The sequence below is a fragment of the Nicotiana sylvestris genome, chromosome 8 (assembly GCF_000393655.2).
Source record: "Nicotiana sylvestris chromosome 8, ASM39365v2, whole genome shotgun sequence".
NCBI classification, from domain to species: domain Eukaryota; kingdom Viridiplantae; phylum Streptophyta; class Magnoliopsida; order Solanales; family Solanaceae; genus Nicotiana; species Nicotiana sylvestris.
Genome location: NC_091064.1, coordinates 45,605,976 through 45,632,229, shown reverse-complemented (window position 1 = coordinate 45,632,229; position 26,254 = coordinate 45,605,976). Strand labels below are relative to the sequence as shown.

Below are 26,254 nucleotides of genomic sequence, written 5' to 3'. Positions count from 1 at the left end.
ATCCATTGGTATATTTTATACTCCCTTTATTTTGTTTTGTTTGTCATAATTTAACTTGGCACAATTTTTAATAAAAATAAAAGATTTTTAAAATATGTGGTCTTTAAATATTTTATAATATTTTTTGTGATTATAAATTTTTGAAACTTATGGTTTAAAGATGTCATAGTATTTATGTGAGTATAAAAGCTTCTTATTAATGAAATATTAAAATATGTCCTTTTTTTAACAAAGGAAGTAGTATAAAACATGTTTCTGAAACTGTAATGGTGATTTGGAAATTGGAAACCAAACCTTATTATTATCATTATTATTATTATTATTATTATTATTATTATTATTGTTATTATAACTTAAGAGATTCATCTAATAGTTAAACTACACCGATCACTTCTCAAATCGGCTCAATATGTTTCTTATTAGCTTCTCTTTAACACTTTGCTAGTTTTAGAAAATGATCTCAATTGGTTCAATATGTTTCTTCTCTTTAACACTTCATTAGTTTTAGAAGACGTCAATAATCAAGTTCCTAAAATAATTATATTGCTTACATGTTAGAAGAAACTTGTTCAGTGACCAGTAAACGTGTAGTGACAAAATAACTAATTGACAATAGCATTTTCGGAAAAATGCTAAAAGGTATTAAAAACGTTAACGTTAACTACTTACTTCTTTCTGTTCATATTATTACTGACATAAATAGCAAGATTTAACTTTAATTCTCCACAACATGCATGTTAGTGATACACCAACAGATAAGAGAAATCTTTGCGGCAATAGAGCTAATGGATTGGTGCTTAATTATCATAAATGAATCGAAAAGTAAAAAATCTTTTTCCTCCTAACGAATAAAAAATCCTAATATTCCCAATTTAGATAGCGTGTTCGCGTTTACTTTCTATGACACTTTATCAAGGGTTAAATAATTTAATTTTCATACGTGACGGTAAATTTACCTGCATTAGATATTTACACCAAACTTATAAACACATGATGACATGTCTTCTAGTATAATTATGAGTAAAGCATAATTAATTTACAAATGCACATTTTCACCTTAAGTATATTTATCACTTAACACCCGATGCAAATATGTTTTTACCATATCTATGTCCAAAAATAAAAAAACTGCCCATTATATTAGTTAGTAAAGAAAGGATGGAAAAAATAAAACTCCTTATAATTACCCCATTTCACGTTACCAAAATAACCTGTCGACGAGTCCCTTAAAATAGATTAATTAGTTGACGAGTCCCTTTTTTGTTTGTGTAGGGCTTATTGTTAATTGCCAATCCATCAAGGGTGTGTCATAATGTCAAAGTAACGTTTTCCATTTGCCTAGATTTTGCTTCTTGCTAAAAGAATTCTGAATTTTGAACTAAAGGATCGAAAGAATAAAATTTATTACAAAAGGTGCCAGGACTCGAGACTTTCCGTGAATTTTGTTATCTGTAGTTACTGGGTTACCACAAAGTAAATTAGTTGTAAAATAAATGGCTAGTTAATAATGCAATTGCTCAAAAGCACATGGGAAAAGCCAATACATTTTTTATCAATATTTAAATATCTGAATTATGTTACTCTTCCCTGTCCAAATAGTGTCGTTTTAGCCAAATCAATTTGATCCAAAATAAGCATTAACAACTTTTTCAAATTTAGCCTCGCTCTAACCAATGATCTAAAAAATATGAGAGATAAAAGGTAATTTAAATCACAGTTTTTTTTTAATTAGTGGATGTGCCAAACCTTAGATGACACTTATTTTGGATTGGAGAGAGTAATGTTCAACCTCTTTCATCACCATTCCACATGTCTTTAAACTTTGGGCCAGTTGGTCCTTGCTCACCCAAAACCTCATTTGGTAGGCTTCTCACAATTTTTTCAACAACCCTCTTCAATTTCCCAGGCATAAATCTCTCTATTTTGTTGAGCTCTTTTGATATATCATAGTTGATTTTAGGACCCCATTCCCTTGCATAATTTAGCCAAGGTGGCTCCACTATAGTTGAACCCAAGTATTCTGCACCAACTACTAAGAAATTTCCTCCTGTATCCATCAACTTCCCCTTTCCTGTATCATTTCTGATTCCTACATCTCCACTGCCTTGCAAATTCTGTCCTGGTTTCGGATAAGCAGCGTGTCCGTGCAACGATGAATACACCACAGGTTTGTTACCATTTTGAAATTCAAGCTGCGAAGCACTTATCCAAATGCCTCCACTGTGTTCCGAGAAGTATACGCCTTGTAACTCTCCATTGAAGTTGCTAATTCTCAATGTAACATGTTCCCAATCGCCAACGTGCTCTCCAATCTTTCCCAATGAAATAGTCATGAACTCGAGTTTGGCCTTTGCAGCGCCATTGAAAGGATAAAATAGCCACACAGCTATATCAGTATACGTTGCGCCAAACATTGGTTTAATGTGTAAGTAGGCTGTGGCACCCAGCAAATCTCCTCTCTTGACATTAGCTTTTGCTGCATTATCACTTGGGAGGTCCAACCAGTAAGCACCATCATTCGAACCACCTTGAGGAAGATTTGAACCGGTTAGCTGAATACCAACCGGTGAAGATTCTTGTCCTTTGGTGTATAATAATGCTCCATTCTGGAAAAACCAAGTTACTGATGAGGGGTAGAACTCTTCATCAGGATGAAAGTAAATCAATGGAGAGTATGCTTGAACCAAAGCTTTAACTTGGTTCAAATTTGGCATAGCAGATAACTTAGCTTTGACATTTTTTAAACAAGCTAGTGAGTCTGCAGCTCCATTGTTCTGAGCCATAAAAGCACCTGTTGACACTCCTAGAGCTTGTGTTCCACTGTCTCTAGGTCTTGAAGAGTACACATTCAAGCCATTGGTGCCCCAAATCCAATCATGACTTTCAGATACATCGGTAAGATCAGCACGAACACAACGGACTTTATCCAGAGAAGGCTTCTGAGGTGCGGTCGTGACAACATGGCCTATGGCTTTATAGCCCTCAGGAGGTATTGGCAGCCAGATATAGCCAACGCCATCCTGATTAATTTTCAAGTTCTGACTACTGCATACTAGCGCGTAATCAGTTGGCATCTTTAGGGCACCTCCTGATGTATCTTTTCCAGCAAGAATCCATCCAAAAAGGGGCATATTGTTAGGTTGGCTATAGGAACCAAGCATAAAGAATCCATTTGGTAAATTTGTTGGTTCAAAAAACGTAGCTCCAAGATTATCTGGTCCACCTTCATGGGTAGCCCAAACTTTAGTTAACAACGATACTTGGGACACAAGTAATCCTCCAAGATCAATGACTCCACTTGCAAAGCCTTCACCTGAAATTTCAGAAAAACTGGGTTTCGACATGAACTTCACTTAAAAAAAAGATTTGTGAAAGTTGATAAGTGTGAGCAGAAACCATTGTGAACTACTCCTCGAAGCAGTATTTTGAATATTTCACCAGCATCTCAAATACTGATGGTTTCAAATGCAAACTGAAGTATATTATTTGAAATAGTGAAAGAATATTGGATCGGCGACAAGAAACAAGTGATCATCGAATACTAATCAGGAGAAGATGGGTAGTAAAATGGAAGGAATACTAGCTATATGGACGAAGAGAAAATACCTGAAGGCCACCTGGGCAATGGAGAAGGAAGCTGAAAGTGAGTATCAATAGGGATTGACATGCTGTTCTTTCTTGAAGCATTATCCAGCAAAGAACTTGCATTTAAGTTGCTTCCCATGGTTGAATCTTTGAAGGGAAGACTTGAACAACTCATTTTTAAAGGAAGTGCTGAGACTAAAATAATGCAAGAGACAAAAAGCATATTCTGCAGACAATATTGTGAAGAGAGAATTAGACCCACATTAATTAGCTAAGACTATATATTAGTTAGTCGTGCAAGGGAGAGCTAAATCTGGTATGTAAGTAAAGTAACAATTTCCTAGTCTTGAAGAACTTATCTCATATGTCTAGACGATTTAAACAGTTTATCTGATTTGCTTTTGCAGTTGCAAATTATCATATTTAACAACCAAGAACGACATTGATAGAAATGTTCTTTCTTTTTTTAAGGGAAAAAAACTTATTGCCTAGTCAAACATCGTCAAATAAAATGAAACGGAAGGAATGCTTTGTTTACAACCACGTAAATGTTTAGACGCGTAATCAGAATATGTTAGAAATATAAAAAAAGGTTGTGCGTTGTTACTAAAATCTTATTGTTTCACAAGGAGACTTGATATAGGTGGAACTATCTTCAAGCTAAGTTGTTAGATTGCTTCAAGCTAAATGTTTAATTTTTTTGTACGTCATGATTCTAGTTTATAAAGTTGCAGTGCAACGAAGCATGGAAGTCATGGGCCATTGACGGCAATAACAATAATCAAAGTATACATCTTCTTCTCTTTTTTCTTTAGTATAATATAATCACAATATACTTGCGTGTGGCTATATGCAATAACTTTTTAACAGATCTTTTGTAATAGATAACAGCTACAACCTTAACGGCATGAAATGGACACTTTGACACTTTTTTGTACTTCTCTCCGTCCCGTTTAATAAAACAACAATAACCCAGTAAAATTTTACAAATGGAATCTGGGAAGGATAGTGTATACTGTCATTCTCTCCTCGTATTATGATACTCTGTTAACTCTTACAATTATTTTCATTTGAAGTTATGTGAATTATCCCAATTTTACAAGGAAAGGCTAAAATAGTTCAAACTACACTAAGAGTTCTACTAATACTATTTCTCAAACTAAATTAAGAACTCCACTAATGATATTAATTAGATATATTTAGCAAAACATATTAAAAATTGGGGAAAATATTTTAAAAAGAAAAGTTTGATCTTAAGAAATTGAGGTCCCTAAGGATTTATTCTTTCCGTATGTGTTTGATTTGCTAGGCGAAAGCCAATTCCCCATGAAAGTATATTAAAGATCAGTAGATATTAGCAAATTGGATAATAATTCAATTAAAAAGTTGATTATTAATGTTGGTTGAAACAAATGATATAAAATTCAAAGTCAAGATAGTTGTGAGTAAAATAAGTTTCGTACACAAGCGAGGGAACTCTTTTTTTTCCTTTTTAAGCTGGTAAAAATGACTTATCATAAAAAAGTTGATTACGCATTCTTTTTTAGGTCATAGTTTTAGATTTTATCCCTTGTTTAAAAAATTGTGCAAATATAGCCCTTGAGAAATTACCCTAAGGAAATATAAAAAAATCATTTACTAAACAACTGCCACAAAAGATAATCTACACTAAATACCAATTCAATTCAAAAGAACTACCTGTTTTTACCCATCTTACATGTTACTTATTTCAATTTATACTTATTTCTCCCAAATTAATTACCCGGCCTTTTCATTATAACCACTATCATTACTAAACGCTAACCCTAGCATTCAAAGGAGAAGACTAGGACTTGCTTCATATTTCCTTATTTTCATCGTCTTCTCAAGAATAAATAAAAAAATCTATCTTTCTCATTTCATAATGGGATTTATGTGTCCATTGAACATTTTTCATCAATTCATTCTCCATTTTTGAATGGGATTAAGGTCAAAACCGTTACAAATTGAGGTCGAAATTCTAGATTTGAAGAAAAAAAATAAGATTTCATGTGTATGAGTTCAAAGTTTCAAGTCTGAATTTTCGTGTGCGTTTGAAGTTCTTTTGTTGTTGGAATTTGTTGAATGTTATTTTTTGATGCAGAAATTGTGTTATTAACTGGGTGGAAAATCTCTTTCTCTTGGGTAAGGCAGAAGTGTAGTTGTTGTTGTTAAGTATACTATTATCTTACCCAATATGGAAATTGTGTTAAAAATTTTAAGGCAATTTCAAAGAGATTTTAGACGTTAAACAAAAAAACATAAGATATCATTTTAATATATTTTATGCCATTTTAGTATACAATATATAATTCAGTAGTATACAGCATAATATAACAATATACTATTATAATTGGATCCCTTGTCAAATTTTTTGAAGTTTCCAACTAGGCTACTTTTTAAATTTTCAACAAAATTCTCATACTTCTTTAAAAAAATTCTTAAATGAAATGTTTTGATGGAGTTCCACGTAGGTACTATTCACTGTATTACAAGTAGGTATAGGAATAGACATAAAATAGTAATATATATTTGATATATTTATATACGGTGCTAGTATACTACGAGTATTATATAAAATATTTCACAATAATATTAAGTAGAATTAGTTATTTTATTACACTGATATATTATTCTTGTTATACCACTATACGATTTGATATAATATCGCCAGAAATATTTGCAATACACACGTTTAGAACAGTAAAAAATAAAGATAAAAGGCATACTATACTTTATATACAGGAAAAAAAAAGTAAAAAAATATACTCTGACTTTTTTTTAATCAAATATAGAGGAAAAAATAAAAAAAGTATATTATATAAGTTATCTTTTTTATTGATATAGATAAAATAAAGACTAAATAAAAAAAGAAAAAGGAGCAAAAAAATGAATGAAATTAGAAAAAGAGAAAAAAAAAGGAAAAAAATAAAAGAGAGAAAGAAAACAGAAAAGGAGAAAAAAATGGAAATAGAGAAGAAAGGGGGAAAAAAGAACGAAAAGAAAAAGATAGAAAAAAATATAAAGAAAGAAAAGAAAGAGGAGGGTCGAGGAGGAGTCAGAATTTCAAGCTTATGGGTTCGAGATTCTAATTGTTTTAAGTTAGTGAGTTCTAAATTAATAATTTATACATGTTTATGGGCTTTTAAGACAAATACATAGTTCGGATCAAAACTATCGGCGAACACTCTAGCTTCGCCCCTTGGGTGAGAGAGAATAGAAATAGATAGCTGATGTATGAGTTGGGGATTAAGACATGTATAATGGTAATTATTGAATGGGTAAGTTATTTCAACATTGTAAAAAGTCATAAAAGCCAATTTCCTCGATTCTTAATGGGTAGAGCAAGTGTAATTTATTTTGGCTTTTATAGGTATTTGCGAATCTATCCCAAAATTTTACCATAAAAGACGTTGTCCTAAAAAATTACTTTCGTGGTGTAGAGGCTAAAAGGGCCGAGCCCATTAATAACTTTACCGGGGCCCAAGCCCATTAACTGTCATTGGGCAGCAGCTTGCCCAGCCAATGCGAAAAATCGAATCTCCAGAAAACAGTGAAAGATAACATCATTGGTTCTTCCCTCAATTCTATGTACATTTCTCAATTCTATGTATTGGTAAACGCAATACAGAAAGAGGACAACTTCTGGCAATTTGGCGTGTTTCTGCGTTCATTGAGAAAGAACTTACTCTGTTCCACGTTTGTATCAAATCATAATAACGAAGTGATAAATTAGACTGATAATATGTCCATAAAATTAACCAGATTACATGATAAAAGTGTGTGTATATCATAATTTGATATTTGAGTGTGTGTATTCTTTTCTGTTCGAATAGAGAAAGAGAGGTCGGTTACCTTGAGAAGTAGGTGAGTGCGAGATTGAAGGCACAGTAGAGTAGAAAATGACGCCATTGTCACCGGCGAGATCCCTTCCGAAATTCACCGGATCTTTTTCTGCTTCTTCACAGAACAGCTCGACCGTGTCCTTCAACGCCACTAGGTAAATATCCACTACATTTACACTCTCAATCTTTTCGCATTGCAAAAATCTCCATGACTTTTTGGTGTTTAGATTGATAAGTTAATGAAGGATGGGGAGAAAATGGGTGTAGGTTTATACCTTTTTGTTTGTTTTTGGAAGCTGTGCAATACTTTAATCTAAAGCTGATTGGGGTAAGGTTTTGTTGCTTGTCATTTTCAGGTTATATTTGTATTAGTTGGGTGGCTGGATTCTGGCATAGATCATACTTTGTCTGCGAGTGCCATATTTATCTATATTACTTTAGTGCATTGCCTTTTTAACCTCTTCTTAGGTAACTTATACTATAAAGTATTATTGCCATCCATTATTTTGCAACAATAAAGCTAGCCTCGGAGCGATAGTTAAGTTGTCTTTGTGTGACTTATAGTTCACGGGTTCAAACAGCGGAACCATTTACTGGTGCTTCCAGTAGGGTGGGCTATCTACATAACATTTCCTTGATTTGCGGCCCTTCTCCGAGCCCTATATGGACGTAGAATATTTTGTGCACCGAACTGCCCTATTTTATTTTGCTATCGGCACTTATGTTGGAATAGTGCGGTTCCATTTGTATAATCCATTAAGGAGTGAATTAGTAATACTCCATTATTATGATTAATTTTAGCCTAAATTAGCATAAGCAGTACACTGATTGGTTGATTGTACAAGAAAACATAATCACCGCCTAATTGCTGGATTTGAAATGCAATGATCAACCCATCAAATTTTCTTTGTGTAAACTCAAATATTGATTTCTCATTTTTCTTGAATTATAATTCATCCATTTCGAAATTATGTAAAATTACGGAAATTTCCAACAAATGATTAAGACATGCAAGTTTTTCAAGTACATTTAATGTACTACTCCTATCTTTTCCTGACGGCTTCGGTTCATACCAGACGGAATTACGGGGTCTTCTTCATAAACAAAAAGCAATAGCTATGATTTCCGCATCAAAATAAGGGGTCATTTGGTACGCGATCTAAAATATCCTAGGATTATAGTCCTGAGATTATAATCCCTAAACTAATTTAATCTCACCTTGGAGGTAGAATAAAATAATACCAAGTTTGATAGGATAAGGTGGGATAAGATGGGATATGCAGGATTAAGTCCGGGACTAAGTTTATATCATGTTTGGTTTGTGGTATTATTTTATCCCGGGATAAATTTATGCAATTCAACCAAACATGATATAAATTTAATATTATATTTTATCCTATCTTATTTCACCTTATCCCGCGTATCAAATGATCCCTAAAAATGTCTTAGTAGATGAATAAGTTGGGGAAGGTTAGATTTTCAAATAAAGCAAATGGTTAGTTGATCTAACATCATTAACATCAATGATATTGCAAATGGCATCTTTGACTTTTCATTTTCCCATCCCCTAATCTCTAAAAGTGTCCCCAATCTAAAATATTATCAATATATGAGCTAAAGCATTATGTGTTCTAATTATTTTCTTGTTGATGCTTTGTCCATAGCTGTGGTAGTGGCGGTAAAATGGATTAAAAAATAATTATTCATATATATTATCCACTTAAATGGATAAAATTTGTAAAGATTCAAATTGGGGATCCTCAAGTTTGGAAGACTAATAATTATCCTAAAGGTGATCAATTAAATAACCTATAAATAATATGAATATCCGTCACTTAACCCATTTTCCATCCATATAAAATATGGATCCGATCGAATATTTCATTCGTTTTTATATTAACCCATTTTCGACCCACACATATCCGACTCAGACCCACTAGTTTGCCACCATAGATGTGGGTGGTGACAATAACATTAAATTGAGAAATTTCCCCTTGCTTTGGACTTGAATGGGTGCGTAGAGCTTGGCTAAGCTAGTTGCTAGCTCTGTAATATATGGGCCAGCGATAATACCAAAAGGAATTTTTACATTCCTATACATTATATGAAATTATATTGCCCTCCCTACTCAAGTTTTACTATAATTATATTTTATATACTCAATTATCATTTATGTACATTTTAAAGGAATTAATGATAATAATTAGTGTCCTAAAATTACTCTAACATATCTTCCACTCCCCCACGTTTCTCTCTCCACATCCCCACACCCTCCTCCACGTATCTTGCACCCAACCACGATTCCACCATTGACAACCATTAAAAAGTTTTGAAACTTTGAATTCGAATTTGGGTTTTCAAAAAATATTATTTGTTTGAATTGGATGTTGTTGCAAAGAATTGGGAATTCTCTCTATGTCTCTTTCTATCTCTCAATCCCTAATTTCAGTAATGTAAAGCAAAGAAAAAGAGAGCAACAATTTCACCATTGACAGCCATTAAAAAGCTTTGAAGCTTTGAATTCGAATTTGGGTTTTCAAAAATCATTATTTATTTGGATTGGGTGTTGTTGTAAACAATTGGGAATATGGTTTGGAGTTTATATCTCAATTTTAAGGGGTTTTGGTGAAGATTAGACTTGGTTTTGGCTGAATTTCAGATTGAAACTCAAAGAAGAAGAAGAAGAAAACGACATGATATACATTATATTTACAAAATTGTAGTAAAATTGTAGAAAAATTGTATTCTGTTGTTTATATATTTTTCTTTTATTTATTTAACTATTGTATGAAAGTTGAACAACATTGTATAAAAATTATATTTAAGTTGTATGATATTGTAGTTGTATATAACTGAGTAGAAATAATATATGAAAATTGTAGATAAGTTGTATAATATATAATTAGTTGTATGAAATTTATTTTTACTATATATAAATCAGATATAAAATATACAAAAGACATATTGTATAAATTTTGCATAAAATTGGTATTTAAGTTGTATGTTATTGTAGTTGTATTTAACTGGGTAGAAATAATGTGTGAAAGTTGTAGATAAATTGTATAATATATAATTAGTTGTATGAAATTTATTTTTACTATGTATAAATTTTGTATAAAATTTGTATTTAAGTGGATAGTTGAATGTAATCTTGTAAGCCACAGTCAATCTGCAAAACTAAAACCGAGTACATGTAATATAGGTGTTTGCTTCTGGTGTTTCAGGTATTAGAACTACAAGTGTGCAAGTTGTCAGAGGATTTTGCTTATTGTGCAAGTTTATCAGGGTTTTTTTTGGGTAGTCGAATTTGTTCGTTTCTATGCAACTTTATTCACTTTTAGGGTTCTTTTGTCTTTTAATTATCTTCTCTTCTTTAACTTGAAATCTTAATCCATATACCGGAAAATTTTCAAATGCAAAGCCATAGCTAAGAGATTATTTTGTTAGTGAAGATAGTCCTGCTACATTAAAATCATACAGTCATGTTCAAAGTTGGATTATTAACATTTTGGAACAGGAGTCTGACTGGGGAGCCTTTAATCGCTGACATCCTTCCATTCATTGGCTTCTTCTTTTCTAGTGGTAGAGATATGCAGTTAAAAGACTGAACATCCGAGCTTGTAACGCTATACTAAAAATGCTGATTATTATCAGAAAAAGAGAAAAATATATGCAGTATGCAAATTTTAAATGAGTATCCAGTTATCTAAACAATTATGACCAAAATCAATTTGTGAGGCAAATGACTTGAGAGTAAATTTTGACATATCCAATTCAGTAACTTCAAATTCAGTAAGAAAAGTTTTTTCTCTGATAAACAAAAGAAAATCAATATGATTATTAATAGAAAATCTCTACTCCAAAAGTGTCTATGGAGTAGTTCTTTTCTACGATAAAGCAAAGAATGGAAAGAGCAAATTTGAAAGTCTAATTCTTCTGGTGGCTGGAGTTCCTCAGAAATTAGTTCCAAAAAAAAAAGCAAAAAAAAATACTGATCAAAACTCAAAAAACCTTTCGTGGATAACAATGGACATGCGGAATAATTCTGGAAGTGATTCAAGGTGGAACTAAATCCCTTAATTGAAGGCACTAATAATGGATTGGGAGCCTTTTAAGGTGGAATGTATATATTTTGTAAACAAAACTTGTATAGGTAGGGTAATTTACTAAACATGAACATTTAGGGTAATAAAGTTTCCAATAGTGTATAGGAATGAAAAAATCTCATACCAAAATCTCCAACTGACACAACATTAGGAAAGAGAAGCAAAAGACCCAATTGTTAAGCAAACTCGATCAGCTAGATTATCAATCATCCTCCCTTCTGTTCATTTACATACAATGGCCACCAGCAGAGCAATGCCACAAACATTTGCGGATGTCTGCATTCCATATTAATGCTATTGAACTACAAAACTTATAATGGTTTTGCCACCTAAGATAACAAAAGAATATTATCGTCATTTACAATGCATCTATTGGGTTATACTCTAGAAATACAACCTTTAAAGTCTACCTTTTTTTTTTTGAAAAATCAGCTGAAGCTAATGCAGGGTTTCCCATAATATGCAGCATAACTCTAGTGCTTTACTAACCTCCCTAATAAATACTCTAACAGGTTTAATACCTACAGCCTGTTGCTACTCTATACATAGAGACAAGTCGGGCGACAACAGTTCCACCTCCGCAGAAGCGCACTCATTGTGTGGGATGATATCGAAGATTTTGCTCATAAAAGTTTATCAACTGCAAATGAAAGCAAATGGTAGTTCAATTAAAAAGAATAGAACATAAAACAGAAATAACAAATTACATTAACCTCCTCTTCAGGTTTACTACACTTAAAATGATCTTTTCCTCTAGTTTCTGACATTAATTCACAAACCAGTAGGTTAACATTTTTTTGTTAATGACCAACTAAGAAGTAAATATTTTTTATTTTGAATGAAATAAGATGCATCAAGGAACTGTGTTTAAGTGATGATATGTTAAGAGATCAGGTTGGTGTATTTTTAAAACAACAGAGGTCTCTTTAAAGTATGGGAATTATAGAGGGTCACTATAATAGTCCATAATGAAAATATAATATCACTGCATTTTATGATGAGGAAAGATTCGAAAGAGAAAAAGAAAAGCAGCTACCACAAGTGGATTATTCATCTTCAGAAACTTGTTATCCACCATAACTTCCTTTCCATCAGACCTGCAGGAAGCCATTACAAAATGCCATCATATAACCTATAAACTTATAAAAGATTCACCACAGTAATATTAAGCTGACAGATTGAACTAGACTATAAAGCTAGCGACAAGGTAAAAGCTGATGAGAATGGTCAAATCATTAGCAAAAAAAGACAAGTCAGGCATAAGCCCCCTCTCTCCAGTAAAAAAGAAAGACAAGAAAGAGAGGGGGATGTAATATAACAGATAACACCTATACGCATTACCCATCCAAGAAAACACCTACATGGACACATAATATTGCTGCAACACAATTAGACACAATTTTCACAAAAATCACATTAAGTTTCATACTTTAATCCTTACTGTTGCAACAACAGAAATTTCAAAGACTACATTGTCCCTCTTAAAATATCAGTCACGGTTCATTGACGCATTACTTGTGAAATTCTCTTTTTATTTTATTTCGTCCATTTCCATAAATATGCCTACGTGGTTCTCCCGCTTATTATTATCATATAAATTATTTTTTTTTGACAAGGTAAAAGTTTATTTATAAGGTACCAAGATAGTACAAAATGGTACAAGAAACATCCCAAATGACAACATCAACAAGCTATCTCCCCCCTCCTAACACCTCCAGAAAGTCCGAATATTGATTCAGATTTCCTAACTGACTACTTTTACACCAAAAATATAGATTATGGAGACATATATTCTTAATTCTAATAATATGATTCCTATGTCCTTCAAAGCAAGCATCGTTTCTTTCCAGCCATAAGGTCCATAGAATGCACAACGGAATGGTTCTCCACATCTGTTTTAGCCTTCTAGGTACTCTTTGAGGTTTCCGCTTCTAACAAACCCCTGACAGTAAGAAATACCAGATGCTGAAAAATAGATCCCAGCATTGCCTAGATACTCTACAATAAAGGAGGAGATGATTCACTGATTCTTGTTCTTCTTCACAAAGGTAACACCTATTGCATAGACTGAAGCCTCTTTTCTGCAAATTGTCCTGAGTCAAAGAGGCTCCCGAGGTTGCTAACCACTCAAAGCATGCTACCTTAACTGGAACTCTGGTTATTCAAATCATCTTCCAAGGCCAGTTATTATCTCTATGACTTGACTGCTCTATCAACCTGTTGTAACAACTCTGGCTCTCCCTAGTCCCTATTACATTCTTGCTCTTCCATAATGGCTTCCACAACACATTCAAGAATGATACTGGTCGTTTCCCTGTACCTAAAGTTTAGTCTACCAGCATCTCTACTTAAACCCTACATCCTCCACACAAAAGTTGCTTAACATGAAAATTATTCCAGTTTGTGGAATGGGAAAAAAAATGTGATACACTACCCAGCATAAATTTTAGTTTGCAAAGAGTAGGATTCACTAGGTTATATAGTTAACCTAGGTAAAAACCTTTTTTTTATGGTAATGTAGTTCAAAACCTTCAACAAAATAGTATCAAATCACTTCTTATTATCATCAAGTAAATAACTTCAAAGGTTTTTACAGAATAAAGCACTAACAAAAGATTTTTGGAGTTACAATTCCATTAAGGAGAGTCAGATTTAGATAAACTAATTGTCACAAAATTGTAAAAGAAAATGGGTGTCGTGTGTGTTAACCTTGGTTAAAATAGTATAAATTCTCTTTAAAATATAGATGAAGATATGATTTACGAATTTTCTTTTTATCCAAAATAAAGGTTCTTCCACAAAGAAGCACTAGCAAAAAATTATGAACCACGGTTTAATAAGTTGAGTCTAGTTAGAAAAAAATTAGTCTAGCTAAATTGTAAACCAAAGGGATATAAATGAATTGCTAGTGTATTGTGTTTAGAATGGCCAAATTCAAGTTACTACTCCCTAGGGGTCATGTTAAAGTAACTCTGGTCCAAACACTAACAACCAAAGCAGCATAGACAGTTTCAACTTTACCACGATAACCAACTTCACTAGAAATTACAGTTTATCATTACCAGGTCAAGGAGCAAGCCCAAGAACAATATTAGTTGCTTCTACGCAAGTTTTGTTAATTTGTTAATAACAAGCTAGATTAGGGAGATGCTATGCTCTTCATGGATAAAGTTTACACCAGGAGGATAGAGTAGTTTCCACAGAGGATTGGTCTTCAATTTGGATAGTTAAACAGACTGCAAAAGTTGACTAGAGGTGCGTTGTTAGATGAGGTGAAGAGCAAAGTCCAGTGGTGGATATTGCTAGAAATAATAAAGATAGAGATACGCAGGGCAAGTTCTATTTAGCGACAATTTGGACTGAATAAATTGGTGACTTTCGCCTGATACAATCCCAAGAGTTAGCTCATGGGACGAGGATTACCCAAAGAGCATATGAGGAGGGCAGAAGCTCATTACCTCAACCAAAACACCGTTGCACCGCCCAAAACTGAACATCTGGATAACTTAAGGGCCCAAACATTTGATAAACCAAGATAGGCATAGGACTAGCTCTAATACCATGTTAAAAAATAACAATGAGTCTAACTCAACCCAAAAAGCTATCTCATGAGGTGAGCATTGACCAAGACCATATCAGGAGACAAAATCCTATTCCCTCAACTAATGTGGGACACTTAAAAAAGATGGCTAGAGACGGTTAAGGCAATGTCACAGACATTAAGGCAATGTTAGAAGGAAATAGCAAAGGAACCAGATGGACAGCATTCCCTTATATCTTGAAACTTGGTTATAAGTTGTAGTAGCATTGATGAGAGTGCAAGGCATTAAGCAAGTGAGTGAATTTTAAAGATATTCATTTATTGGTATAATTGAAGGAAAGTCCTTTCAACAATTATACTTATTTTCACATTACTAAAGTAGTAAACATACTAAAATCGAGTACAAATATATTAATTTATTCAAACTTTCACTTCTTAATCTCTAAGCAACACCAAACAAGCTCAAATTTTACCAGGATAAAGGGAGTAACTCAGTAACTGATGAATGTTCCAAAACTCAACAAGCTAAAACCAAAAAGAAAGGTCACCTAGAGAAATCAAATGGGTAAATGATAGTCCATCATTTTCTCTCCCTTTCCAAGTCAAAGACCTATCTTAGGGTAGCCCGGTGCACTAAGCTCCTGCTATGCGCGGGTCCGGGGAAGGGCCGGATCACAGGGTCTATTGTACGCAGTCTTACCCTGCATTTTTGTAAGAGGCTGTTTCCACGGGTTGAACCCTTGACCTCCTAGTCACATGGCAGCAACTTTATCAGTTACGCCAAGGCTCCCTTTCTCAAAGACCTATCTCAGATCCTGATTAAATAATCTCTCTACAGAGACTGTTCCTTTTCCTTAGATTAAAGGTTTCAGCACATCCTTCAAAGTGTATACGAAAAGCAGTTCTGTTAAAGAGGTTCACCCACTGGAGTCCAACCGACATATTCTGTTCCAAAGAAGAAAAGACAGAACTTTGCACTACCATTGATGGAAGAAACAATGGACACCAAACAAGACAATGCATGTGATAAAACAGAAAAAAAGCCAGTTAATTCCAATACATGGCATCCAAAAAATATGTTACATCCAAGAATAACTGAGGTAGTTTGGATAAGTGAGTAAGCAACAAATTTAGTGCACAGCAAGCATCTTTTGTTCATTTGAAAGAAGTTCATTATTTTTACTGTACCTTTTTTCCTTTCTGAAGACATTAATTTCACTATACTTAAGGAAAGCTCATATTCTTTGCAACTAAGTAAAAACAAGTGTAGAAGTCACAGACCTCTTAGCTAAAAAGGTCACGGACACATCCTGAAAATCACTCGATACAGATGCCGAATAGCTCATAGGCTTTATAATTTCTGTTATGGCACAGGCATCTTTGGAATCATCCCACTTATTTTTGCAACCCAAAGCATTGCCCACAAATCCATGATCGTGAATTCCTTCCTTCGTGAATGCAACAAAAGGGCCACTAGTAGCATTTGGTAAAGCATCTTGGGAATCATTCATTACACCTGAGGCAGTTTCCGGTTTAAACCTCCGAACAGAAGCAGGCTTCCTCCTTTTAGCTCCGGTACAACGACCAGATTGAAGTGATTCTGTTCCATTGGCTGCTGAAAATCCACTTGTAAGGCCATCACCAGATCTATCCACAGATGTCTCTTTTGTTGCTATCCCTCCCTTTAATTCACTAAGCTTTAAATCCAATTCATTTTTCTCATTAATTTCTTTTATAGAGGAATCAAAATTCAAATCATTGTCGTTCGCCACTCCGTCCACTTGGATATCATTCAAACCACTACCACTACTATCCACATGATTAATAGCATCCAAGCTAGCCAGAGGAGATGAGGGCATAGGTTCCTCCATTATGCTAACCTTCACTGCAGGCACATCATTTGTAGCAGCTGCAGGGGAACACTGCTGCTGCTGCTGCTGCTTTTTTATTTGAGTGTGAGTAACCCCATGCTGCCGCTTACGCTTACGTGCCAATCGTTGTTTCCCTGACCGCAAGCTTCAAAAAGAAAAACAAAGCACAACAAAAGAATGAAAAAGAGCCGAAAAATCAATATTCCCATTATTCTATTAAACCAACTCAGCTAACTACTATACTCAGGTAAGTGCAATGGACAAAAAATGCACACCTCTCTTCAAATGCGTCAATAACATCATAGCATGTCATTAGATTCTCCACAGGTTCCCATGTGTTTGCACTCTCCGGCCAGCCTCGCCTGTATACAACAGAAGCTTATCCTTCAATCTAACAAAATTCATGGTACAACAATTCAAAAATGGAAAATGGGAAGGAAAGCAAACAACTTTATATATCTATTGCATAGTAAACTTACCATTTGATTAGATACTGAACTTTGCCCTTTGTTTTCCACAGCATTTTCAAGATTCCCAAATTCATACAACCACAAAATTAAATAAGGATAAAAAAGGTAACGAAAAAAGAGAAAACTCGTTTGACTCCAGAATGAAACTAACCTTTCGAACCCTCTTTCTCCACACATCCTCAATCTCATAAAAGCCTTCAGCAAGCTTTGGTTTTTCCACATCAGCTAATTCCTCTTCTTCGAGTTTCTCTTCATACTCCTTTCCCACATCTTCATCCTCTTCGCCAGCATCCCCATCTCTTTCTTGCTGCTCAGCTTGTGAGGCACCGGTGGATGGCTGCTCAGAACTGACACCATTGTCGCCGGCGACGGCGTCGGAGTTCTGTTTCCCTCCTTTCATCTCTCTCTCTCTCTCTCTCTCTCTCTAAGTTTGTTTTCAGCTTGCAGTCTTCTGTGTGAAAGGACTGTTGTAAGAAACAAAAAAAAGGTATGAAGTCCTTTTCTTTTGACAGATAATTTCTAGCTTTTGTATTTATTTGTTACTCCCTCCGTCCTAATTTTAAGGGTATGTTTCCAAAAACAAAATAAAAAAATAAATAAAAATTGAAAACTTATGTATAATTATATGTAGGGGTGTCAATGGTTCGGTTCGGTCGGTTATTTTATAAAATTTGTACCATACTAATTTTTTGGTTATTCTATTATGCATAACCAAAATTAGAATTTTCGAAACCGTCTCAATCATATCGGTTTCACTTCGGTATTGGTACGGTTCGATTAATTTTTGGTATTTTTTTAAATGTCATGTAAAATTCACTAGTAAAAGTAGAATGCAATAATATGCTTTCTGTTATACGACTTAGCAAAACTCTCTAGGCATTTTGATGGTTTAAAAGTTGATGAATTAAAAAACATGAAAAGATATAAATTACACGAGTGAAAAGATATTATCCAAGACATGACTCAAGAATAAAGTCTATATTAAATATTAGAAAAGATCAATCTAAATTATATGAAGGAAAACATATTCAATACATTATAGTTTGCTACTCATAATCGCTAGAATACTTTGTATCTTGCTAATAAAGATACTTTAAATAAATTAGTTTAAGTATAAGTAGGATAATAGGTTTTAGGAACTAGTATTTTGAGTTTAATTACTTGTTGGCTTGTAACAGGTTTTATAATTCCAAGGCCCAATGAAAAATTTAATGCTTTATTAGTTTTAAGCTTACTATATAAATATATTTTTCATATGTAAAATTTATTTGGTACGGTTTGGTATTTTTACGGTTTATTTTTATAAAATAAAAAACTACCCTAATTATCGGTACGGTTATAGATTTATATAAAAACCTACGGTTTCTTTAAAAGAAACCCAAAAATCGGTTCGGTCGGTTTAGCCGGTTTTTAAATATTTATTGACACCCCTAATTATATGGCATTGTAATTACATATTTGGTAATTCTATAGTATAGTAATTACAACAACTTGTTTGCTTGTCGAAATATTATTAAATTATAATTTTCAGTGTCATGTATGGTTAGACAAGTATAATTACCTAACTAAATAAATTTTTTTAGATTAACATGTGAACAAGTTTTATTATGTGATAAATATATATATATATATATATATATATAAACAATGAATATCAAGTATTAATTTTTTTAAAATAAAATATTTTTATAAAAATTTATTAAGTAATTTTAAATTGTTAAATAATATTATAAAAATAATTGATATCTTCCAAATAAGAAATCTTGTTACTAAATTAATTATAAAAAATTTAATAACCAATCTAATCTTTTACCAACTCATGTAGATATAAGAAAGCTAGTTATGAGCTTAAGAAATACTTTTTATAACAAATATTTATACTAATAATCGAAACAAAATTTAGTAAAATACAAAGTAAGCAAACTCTAATGTATGACAAATATTTAAATATTATTTTTAAATGATAATATTAACACAAATTAATGGAAAGCAAAAATAGCAAAGTACGTAAATGTTTTTAGGAAGGAAGCTCAAATTGAGAAAAAAGTGTTTAATAAAAAGAAAAAAATTAAAGAAATAAAGATGGAAGAAGGAGCGTGACCGACGTTTATTCGCGTCGGAATGAGTATGAAAGAGAAAGAGTGTTATTTTTTAACATATTCAATAAAGAAAAAATTAAGTTTGAAAATTCACCATGTAATTACACCAGATAATTACCATTAATTCTCGCATCCCTTTGAGAATTGAAGAGTATATGTTGCGGAAGCCAAATGTATATAGTGTGAATAAGTCACAATTATTATACCAAAAATTATGACAGCCACCAAATAATAAATAAGACAATAAAGCAACAATAAAGGGAACACCAGAATTTACGAGGTTCGGCTAATTTTGCTTACTCCTCGGACACAACCAATATTTTATTTCACTCCAAAAATACAAGTGAAATAATACTAAAGAGAGAAGATACAAATGTCTTAAACAGATGAGAAGGCAAATGAGAGGTGTGTTTAAATCCTAAACATTAAGCCTTCTTTTATAGGGGAAAAGTCCCCCAACTATTGCTAACCCATCGATGTGGGAAGCTGAAATATTTGACATTTCAACAAATCTCCACCTTGGCAAAAATTCCACGTCTTCAATTTTCTCTCTATAACAAATTTTGGTTGTGTCTTCATCTTCAATCTTCAGTGTTCAACAATGTTGATCAAATCCAAACAATGTTGAAACTTGACCGCAGTCACCACCTTTGTCAGCATATCAGCAGGATTCTCCGTAGTATGAATTTTCTTCACCGTGACTCCACCTTCTTCTATGATTTCTCGTACGAAATGATACCGAACATCAATGTGCTTCGTCCTTGCATGATAAACTTGGTTCTTCGCTAATTGAATAGCACTTTGACTATCACAAAAAATTGTGATACCTTTTTGTTCAACACCAAGCTCCTTTAGCAATCCTTGAAGCCAAATTGCCTCTTTCACAGCCTCTGTAATAGCCATGTACTCTGCCTCTGTTGTAGACAAAGCAACTGTTGACTGCAAAGTAGACTTCCAACTAACTGGTGCCTTTGCAAAAGTAAACACATAACCAGTAGTTGATCTTCGTTTGTCCATATCACCCGCAAAATCTGAGTCACAATATCCAACTACAAACTGATTGTCTTCCTGCTCAAAAACTAACCCGACATCTACAGTATTATGAATATACCGTAGAATCCACTTCACAGCTTGCCAATGCTCCTTCCCTGGATTGTGCATATATCTGCTAATAACTCCAACAGCTTGTGAAATGTCAGGCCTTGTGCAAACCATTGCATACATCAAGCTACCAACAGCATTTGCGTATGGTACCTTTGACATATACTCTCGTTCAGCTTCATCCATTGGCGACATAGTAGTACTTAGCTTAAAATGGGAAGCAAGTGGAGTACTAACTGGCTTAGTCTTGTCATCTATGCCAAAACGTTGTAGTACTCTCTTCAAATATTCTTTCTGAGATAAACAGAGTTTCTTTGAACGTCTATCTCTAATTATCTCCATGCCAAGAATTTTCTTTGCCTCACCCAGATCCTTCATCTCGAACTCCTTCTTCAGTTGAATCTTCAACTTATCAATTTCTTCCGAATTCTTGGAAGCTATCAACATATCATCAACATATAGGAGAAGATATACAAAGGAACCATCTTTAAGCTTGTGCAAATACACACAATGATCGTATTTGCTTCTCTTGTACCCTTGCCGCAACATAAACTCGTCAAATCGCTTGTACCATTGTCTAGAAGATTGTTTCAATCCGTACAACGATTTTTCAAGTTTGCACACCATATTTTCTTTTCCAGCAACTTTGAATCCTTCTGGCTGAGTCATGTAGATTTCCTCCTCCAAGTTTCCATGTAAAAACGCAGTTTTTACATCCATCTGAACTAGTTCCAAATCCAATTGTGCTACCAAAGCCAACATAATTCTAATGGAGGAATGTTTTACAACTGGAGAAAATACTTCATTGTAATCAATTCCCTCCTTTTGAGCATATCCTTTGGCCACCAATCTTGCTTTGTAGCGAACATCTACTTGGTTAGGAAATCCTTCCTTCTTTGCAAATACCCATTTGCACCCAATTGCTTTCTTTCCCTTCGGGAGATTGGCCAATCTCCATGTATGATTCTGATGAAGGGACTGTATTTCATCATTCATGGCAATCCTCCACTTATCTTCTTCTGAACTTTGGACAACATCTTTATAAGTGGTAGGAACATCATCAGCTACAATTGAGGTTGCACAAGCAACCGTCTCTATGAGACGAACAAGTTTCGTTATTGTTCTTTTTGGCCTGCTGGTTGCTATTGATTCAAGTTGTTGTTGAGATTCCTGAGTTGGAATCTCCTCTACTGGCTCTTCTTCCAGAGGGTAATCTTCATTTGTTTCCTCCTCTGCTTCTTGTGTAGGAAAAATAAATTTTCCCTCAAACTCCACCTGCTTAGAAGCACCTTTATTTTGTTTGGTGTCTTCTGTTACCTTATTTACCATAGCAGATTCATCAAAGGTAACATCCCTGCTGAATATTACTTTCTTTGTCATAGGACACCATAAGCGATATCCTTTGACTCCAGAAGTAATTCCCATAAAAATAGCCTTCTTTGCCCTTGGATCCAATTTTGACTCCGTCACATGATAATATGCAGTTGAGCCAAACACGTGCAAAGAGTTATAATCTACAGCAGGTTTTCCATACCATTTTTCAAATGGTGTCTTGCCATCAATAGCAGCAGATGGTAGACGATTAATGAGGTGGCATGCATATGTAACTGCCTCAGCCCAAAATTCTTTGTCCAAGCCAGCATTGGACAACATACACCGTACCTTCTCTAGCAAGGTCCGGTTCATACGTTCAGCCACTCCATTCTGTTGTGGTGTATGTCTGACAGTGAAGTGTCGGACGATGCCATCATTTTGACAGACCTTATTGAAATGATCATTTTTGTATTCACCTCCATTGTCTGTGCGAATACACTTGATCCTCTTGCCTGTTTGATTCTCCACCATCGTCTTCCATTTGAGAAAAATTCCCAGCACTTCATCTTTGTTTTTCATTGTATACACCCACACTCTTCGAGAAAAATCATCAACAAAGGTTACAAAATAGTGTTTCCCACCCAATGAAGGTGTTTTGGAAGGACCCCAAACATCAGAGTGTACATAATCCAAAATGCCTTTAGTATTATGGATCGTTGTACCAAATTTAACCCTTGTCTGTTTCCCTTTAACACAATGCTCACAAAACTCCAAGTTGCAAGCCTTTACTCCTTTTAACAATCCTTGATCTGATAGAGTTTTCAAGGATTTTCCTCCAGCATGTCCCAAGCGCATGTGCCATAGCTTGGTTGCTTCTGCCTCTTTGTCGTCACTGGATGTCACTGTCGCTGTCCCAATAACTGTACTGCCACGATAGCGGTACATATTATTATTCTTCCGATTAGCCTTCATTACCACTAGTGCACCGGAGCATACTCTCATCACTCCATTTTCTGCAATGATTTTGAACCCTTTTGATTCTAGGGCTCCCACAGAGATGAGATTCTTCTTCAAATCCGGTACATATCGAACATCTGTTAATGTTCTGATCATTCCATCATGGTTCCTTAATCGTATTGAACCAATGCCATATGAGGTAAGAGGGCTGTTATCCGCTGTGTGGACGACTCCATATTCTCCTTCTTGAAATTCCACGAACCAGTCCTTGTTGGGACACATATGATAGCTACAAGCCGAGTCCATCAACCATATGTCTGATGATGTTGATGACTCTGTTGTAACTAATGAGAAGTCTGAATCATCACAATCAGCTACATTTGAATCCATAATGGCCTTTCCATTGTTATGTTTGGCCTTATTCTTCAACTTCGGACAGTCTTTCTTCCAGTGCCCTTTTTCTCGACAAAAGGCACATTCATCTTTGCTGGGTCTGGATCTTGACTTGGATCTTCCCTTCTTTGTCCTCGTTTGATTTTGAGGACGACCCCTCACAAATAGTGCTTCTCCTTCTCCGCCCTTCTGTTTTTCTCGCTTTCTTTGTTCATAGCTGTACAAAGCCGAACAAACTTCTCTGAGAGAAATTTCGTCATTTCCATGGAGTAGAGTAGTTTCAAGGTGCTCGTACTCATCAGGAAGTGACGCCAACAACATTAAGGCCAAGTCACCATCATCATAAGTTGTATCCATATTTTGCAAATCTGTGACCAACTTATTGAAACTGGTGATATGTTCATTCATCGTGGTACCAGGAACATAGGTGAAGTGAAACAGTCTCTTCTTCATGTACAATTTATTTTGACTGTTTTTCTTCAAAAATTTATCCTCCAGTGCTTTCCATAATTTACTTGCAGAAGTTTCCTTTGTGTATGGATATTTCTGCTCTCTAGCAAGGTAGGATCGAATGGTACCGCAAGCAACACGGTTGATAATTCTCCAATCTTCTTCTCCAATAACATCTGGTTTCTTTTCTTCAATGGCCAGATCTAGCCCTTGTTGAAAAAGGACATCTAGAACCTCGCCTTGCCACATCCCAAAATGTCCGGACCCGTCAAATATTTCTACCGCAAATTTCGCATTTGACACAATTCTTGTCATAAGCGAAGATGCCAATGATGACGTATTGTTGACACTTGATGTAGATTCTTCTTGTTTATTGTCTCCCATCTTTGACACAAATATTATTTAATAGCTGACGACACAAATCAAGATTATTTCCTTTCTGGTGTGGAAGATCAGACTAAGCTGCAACCACAGAGCATACTCAGACAGAACCTTGACTCAGTTACCAAGATAAATCTTTTCTGATGTGGAAGATCAGACTATGCTGCAACCACAGAGCATACTTAGACAGTACCTTGGCTCTGATACCAATTGTTGCGGAAGCCAAATGTATATAGTGTGAATAAGTCACAACTACTATACCAAAAATTATGACAGCCACCAAATAATAAATAAGACAATAAAGCAACAATAAAGGGAACACCAGAATTTACGAGGTTCGGCTAATTTTGCTTACTCCTCGGACACAACCAATATTTTATTTCACTCCAAAAATACAAGTGAAATAATACTAAAGAGAGAAGATACAAATGCCTTAAACAGATGAGAAGGCAAATGAGAGGTGTGTTTAAATCCTAAACATTAAGCCTTCTTTTATAGGGGAAAAATCCCCCCAACTATTGCTAACCCACCGATGTGAGAAGCTGAAATATTTGACATTTCAACAGTATAATTATTTCTCTTAATTATACCTAATTACATGCGTCCAAATAATTACTTGGCTTGACAAACAGTTCAAAACCGTGTAATTACATCAATTACACCCAAATCTTACTACTAAATGGCTTTCCAAACATGCTCTAAAGTTAGTATTTGTTAAAGGAATTTTTTTCAAATGAGGAGGGAAAAAAGGGTGAATCTACTATACCAACCATAATTAATATAATTAAGTCTACTTTTTCTTAAAATTATTTAGGTATTTCTTTAATATCCATTAATGCAGAATGAACGTTGTATTTGTTTTTGTCACGTTCTTTGTAGTATTGTTTATTCATGAATCCGGAAAAGTGATACTCCACATAGTACTAGATTTGAGACAAAAATAAAAAGAATGTACATCTAATGTTGTAATTGAATTTCATAATAAGTTGTAAACAATGGTGTGAGCTCTAGCTTTAATGAATGCTTTTTTTTATTTATGTGTGGACGTCTTTAAAAACTAACTACTATAATACATCAGTTATTAATCTCTTATTGAAGATTAACATTTATAAGTGATGAAAACTTTCTAAATTACTTCTTAAATGCAGTGGCACGAGTTGGATTATCATATGAATCTGTATGCTCTATTTTGTTAGTGATAAAATCATATTCAATTTTACCCTGAGAGTAACTTCCTTGAGAAATAATGCAGCATATGGCAAAAGCATATATATAAATATATATATATAGTTATATATAGTATACAGACATTAAACCGAAAAGAAAATAAATTTTAAAATAACACATTATATAATATACAATAATACATTATAAGAAAACTCGGGGGAAGGAAACACATTTTTGCTGATAGAGAGATAAAGAAGAAGCAAATTTGTGGAAAACAAATATAATGTATATATTATTAAATGTATGTAGTAAAATGTATATATTATGAAAATATACACATAATATATAGTATATATAATAGAAAATAATAAATACATTATCAAACAAACCTGGGGAAGCATCCCAAGCCTTTGACGACTTTTGGATGGTGTAGACCGTAGAGGTTTTACCTCATTTGTTTGGACTTAATGGAGGTCCGAATCTTATTCATCAAATCTCAAATATTAATTGTGTTTGATTTTAAAGTATGAATTTTAATCATTCAGATGTTAATTATTAAGTGATTTATTTGTTTTACTTCACAACCACTTAATATGTTTGAATAGGTCTGTATGATGAAGATCTATAACCAAGACTTAATTTTATTAATATGCTATTATCCACAATCATTACTAACTGCCGCCATCGCCTACAATTATCAACTACCACCACCACCATCATCAACCATAGCCGTCACCACTACCACCACCCACTACCATCATCATCAATCATAAACACACACTCACCCACCTCAACTACCATAATCAACCATCATATCACCATCAATAACTATAACCGACATTGGCCACTATTATAAACTGCCACCACCCATCATCATCTTCCTCAATCACAACCACAACCATCCACCATTTATTAACTATCACCACCCACCACCATCCTCAACCATAATTGCTATC

At 34.1% G+C, this 26,254-nt stretch overlaps 2 protein-coding genes across 2 annotated transcripts; both read right to left on the bottom strand.

Annotated features, from left to right (window-relative positions):
* Window positions 1-1,528: 1,528 nt before the first annotated feature.
* Window positions 1,529-7,733, bottom strand: LOC104226450 (hypothetical protein At1g04090-like). Its single transcript, XM_009778465.2, has 3 exons — window positions 7,459-7,733; window positions 3,607-3,811; window positions 1,529-3,313 (listed from the first exon to the last, which is right to left on the bottom strand). The coding sequence occupies exons 1-3, from the start codon at window positions 7,513-7,515 to the stop codon at window positions 1,785-1,787; spliced, it is 1,791 nt and encodes a 596-aa protein (XP_009776767.1). The 5' UTR covers window positions 7,516-7,733; the 3' UTR covers window positions 1,529-1,784.
* A 3,994-nt stretch (window positions 7,734-11,727) lies between these two features.
* Window positions 11,728-17,917, bottom strand: LOC104226451 (chromo domain protein LHP1-like). Its single transcript, XM_009778466.2, has 6 exons — window positions 17,588-17,917; window positions 17,446-17,471; window positions 17,242-17,328; window positions 16,377-17,111; window positions 12,591-12,651; window positions 11,728-12,194 (listed from the first exon to the last, which is right to left on the bottom strand). Exons 1-6 carry the CDS (start codon window positions 17,834-17,836, stop codon window positions 12,147-12,149), a joined length of 1,206 nt encoding a protein of 401 aa, XP_009776768.1. The 5' UTR covers window positions 17,837-17,917; the 3' UTR covers window positions 11,728-12,146.
* Window positions 17,918-26,254: the final 8,337 nt, after the last annotated feature.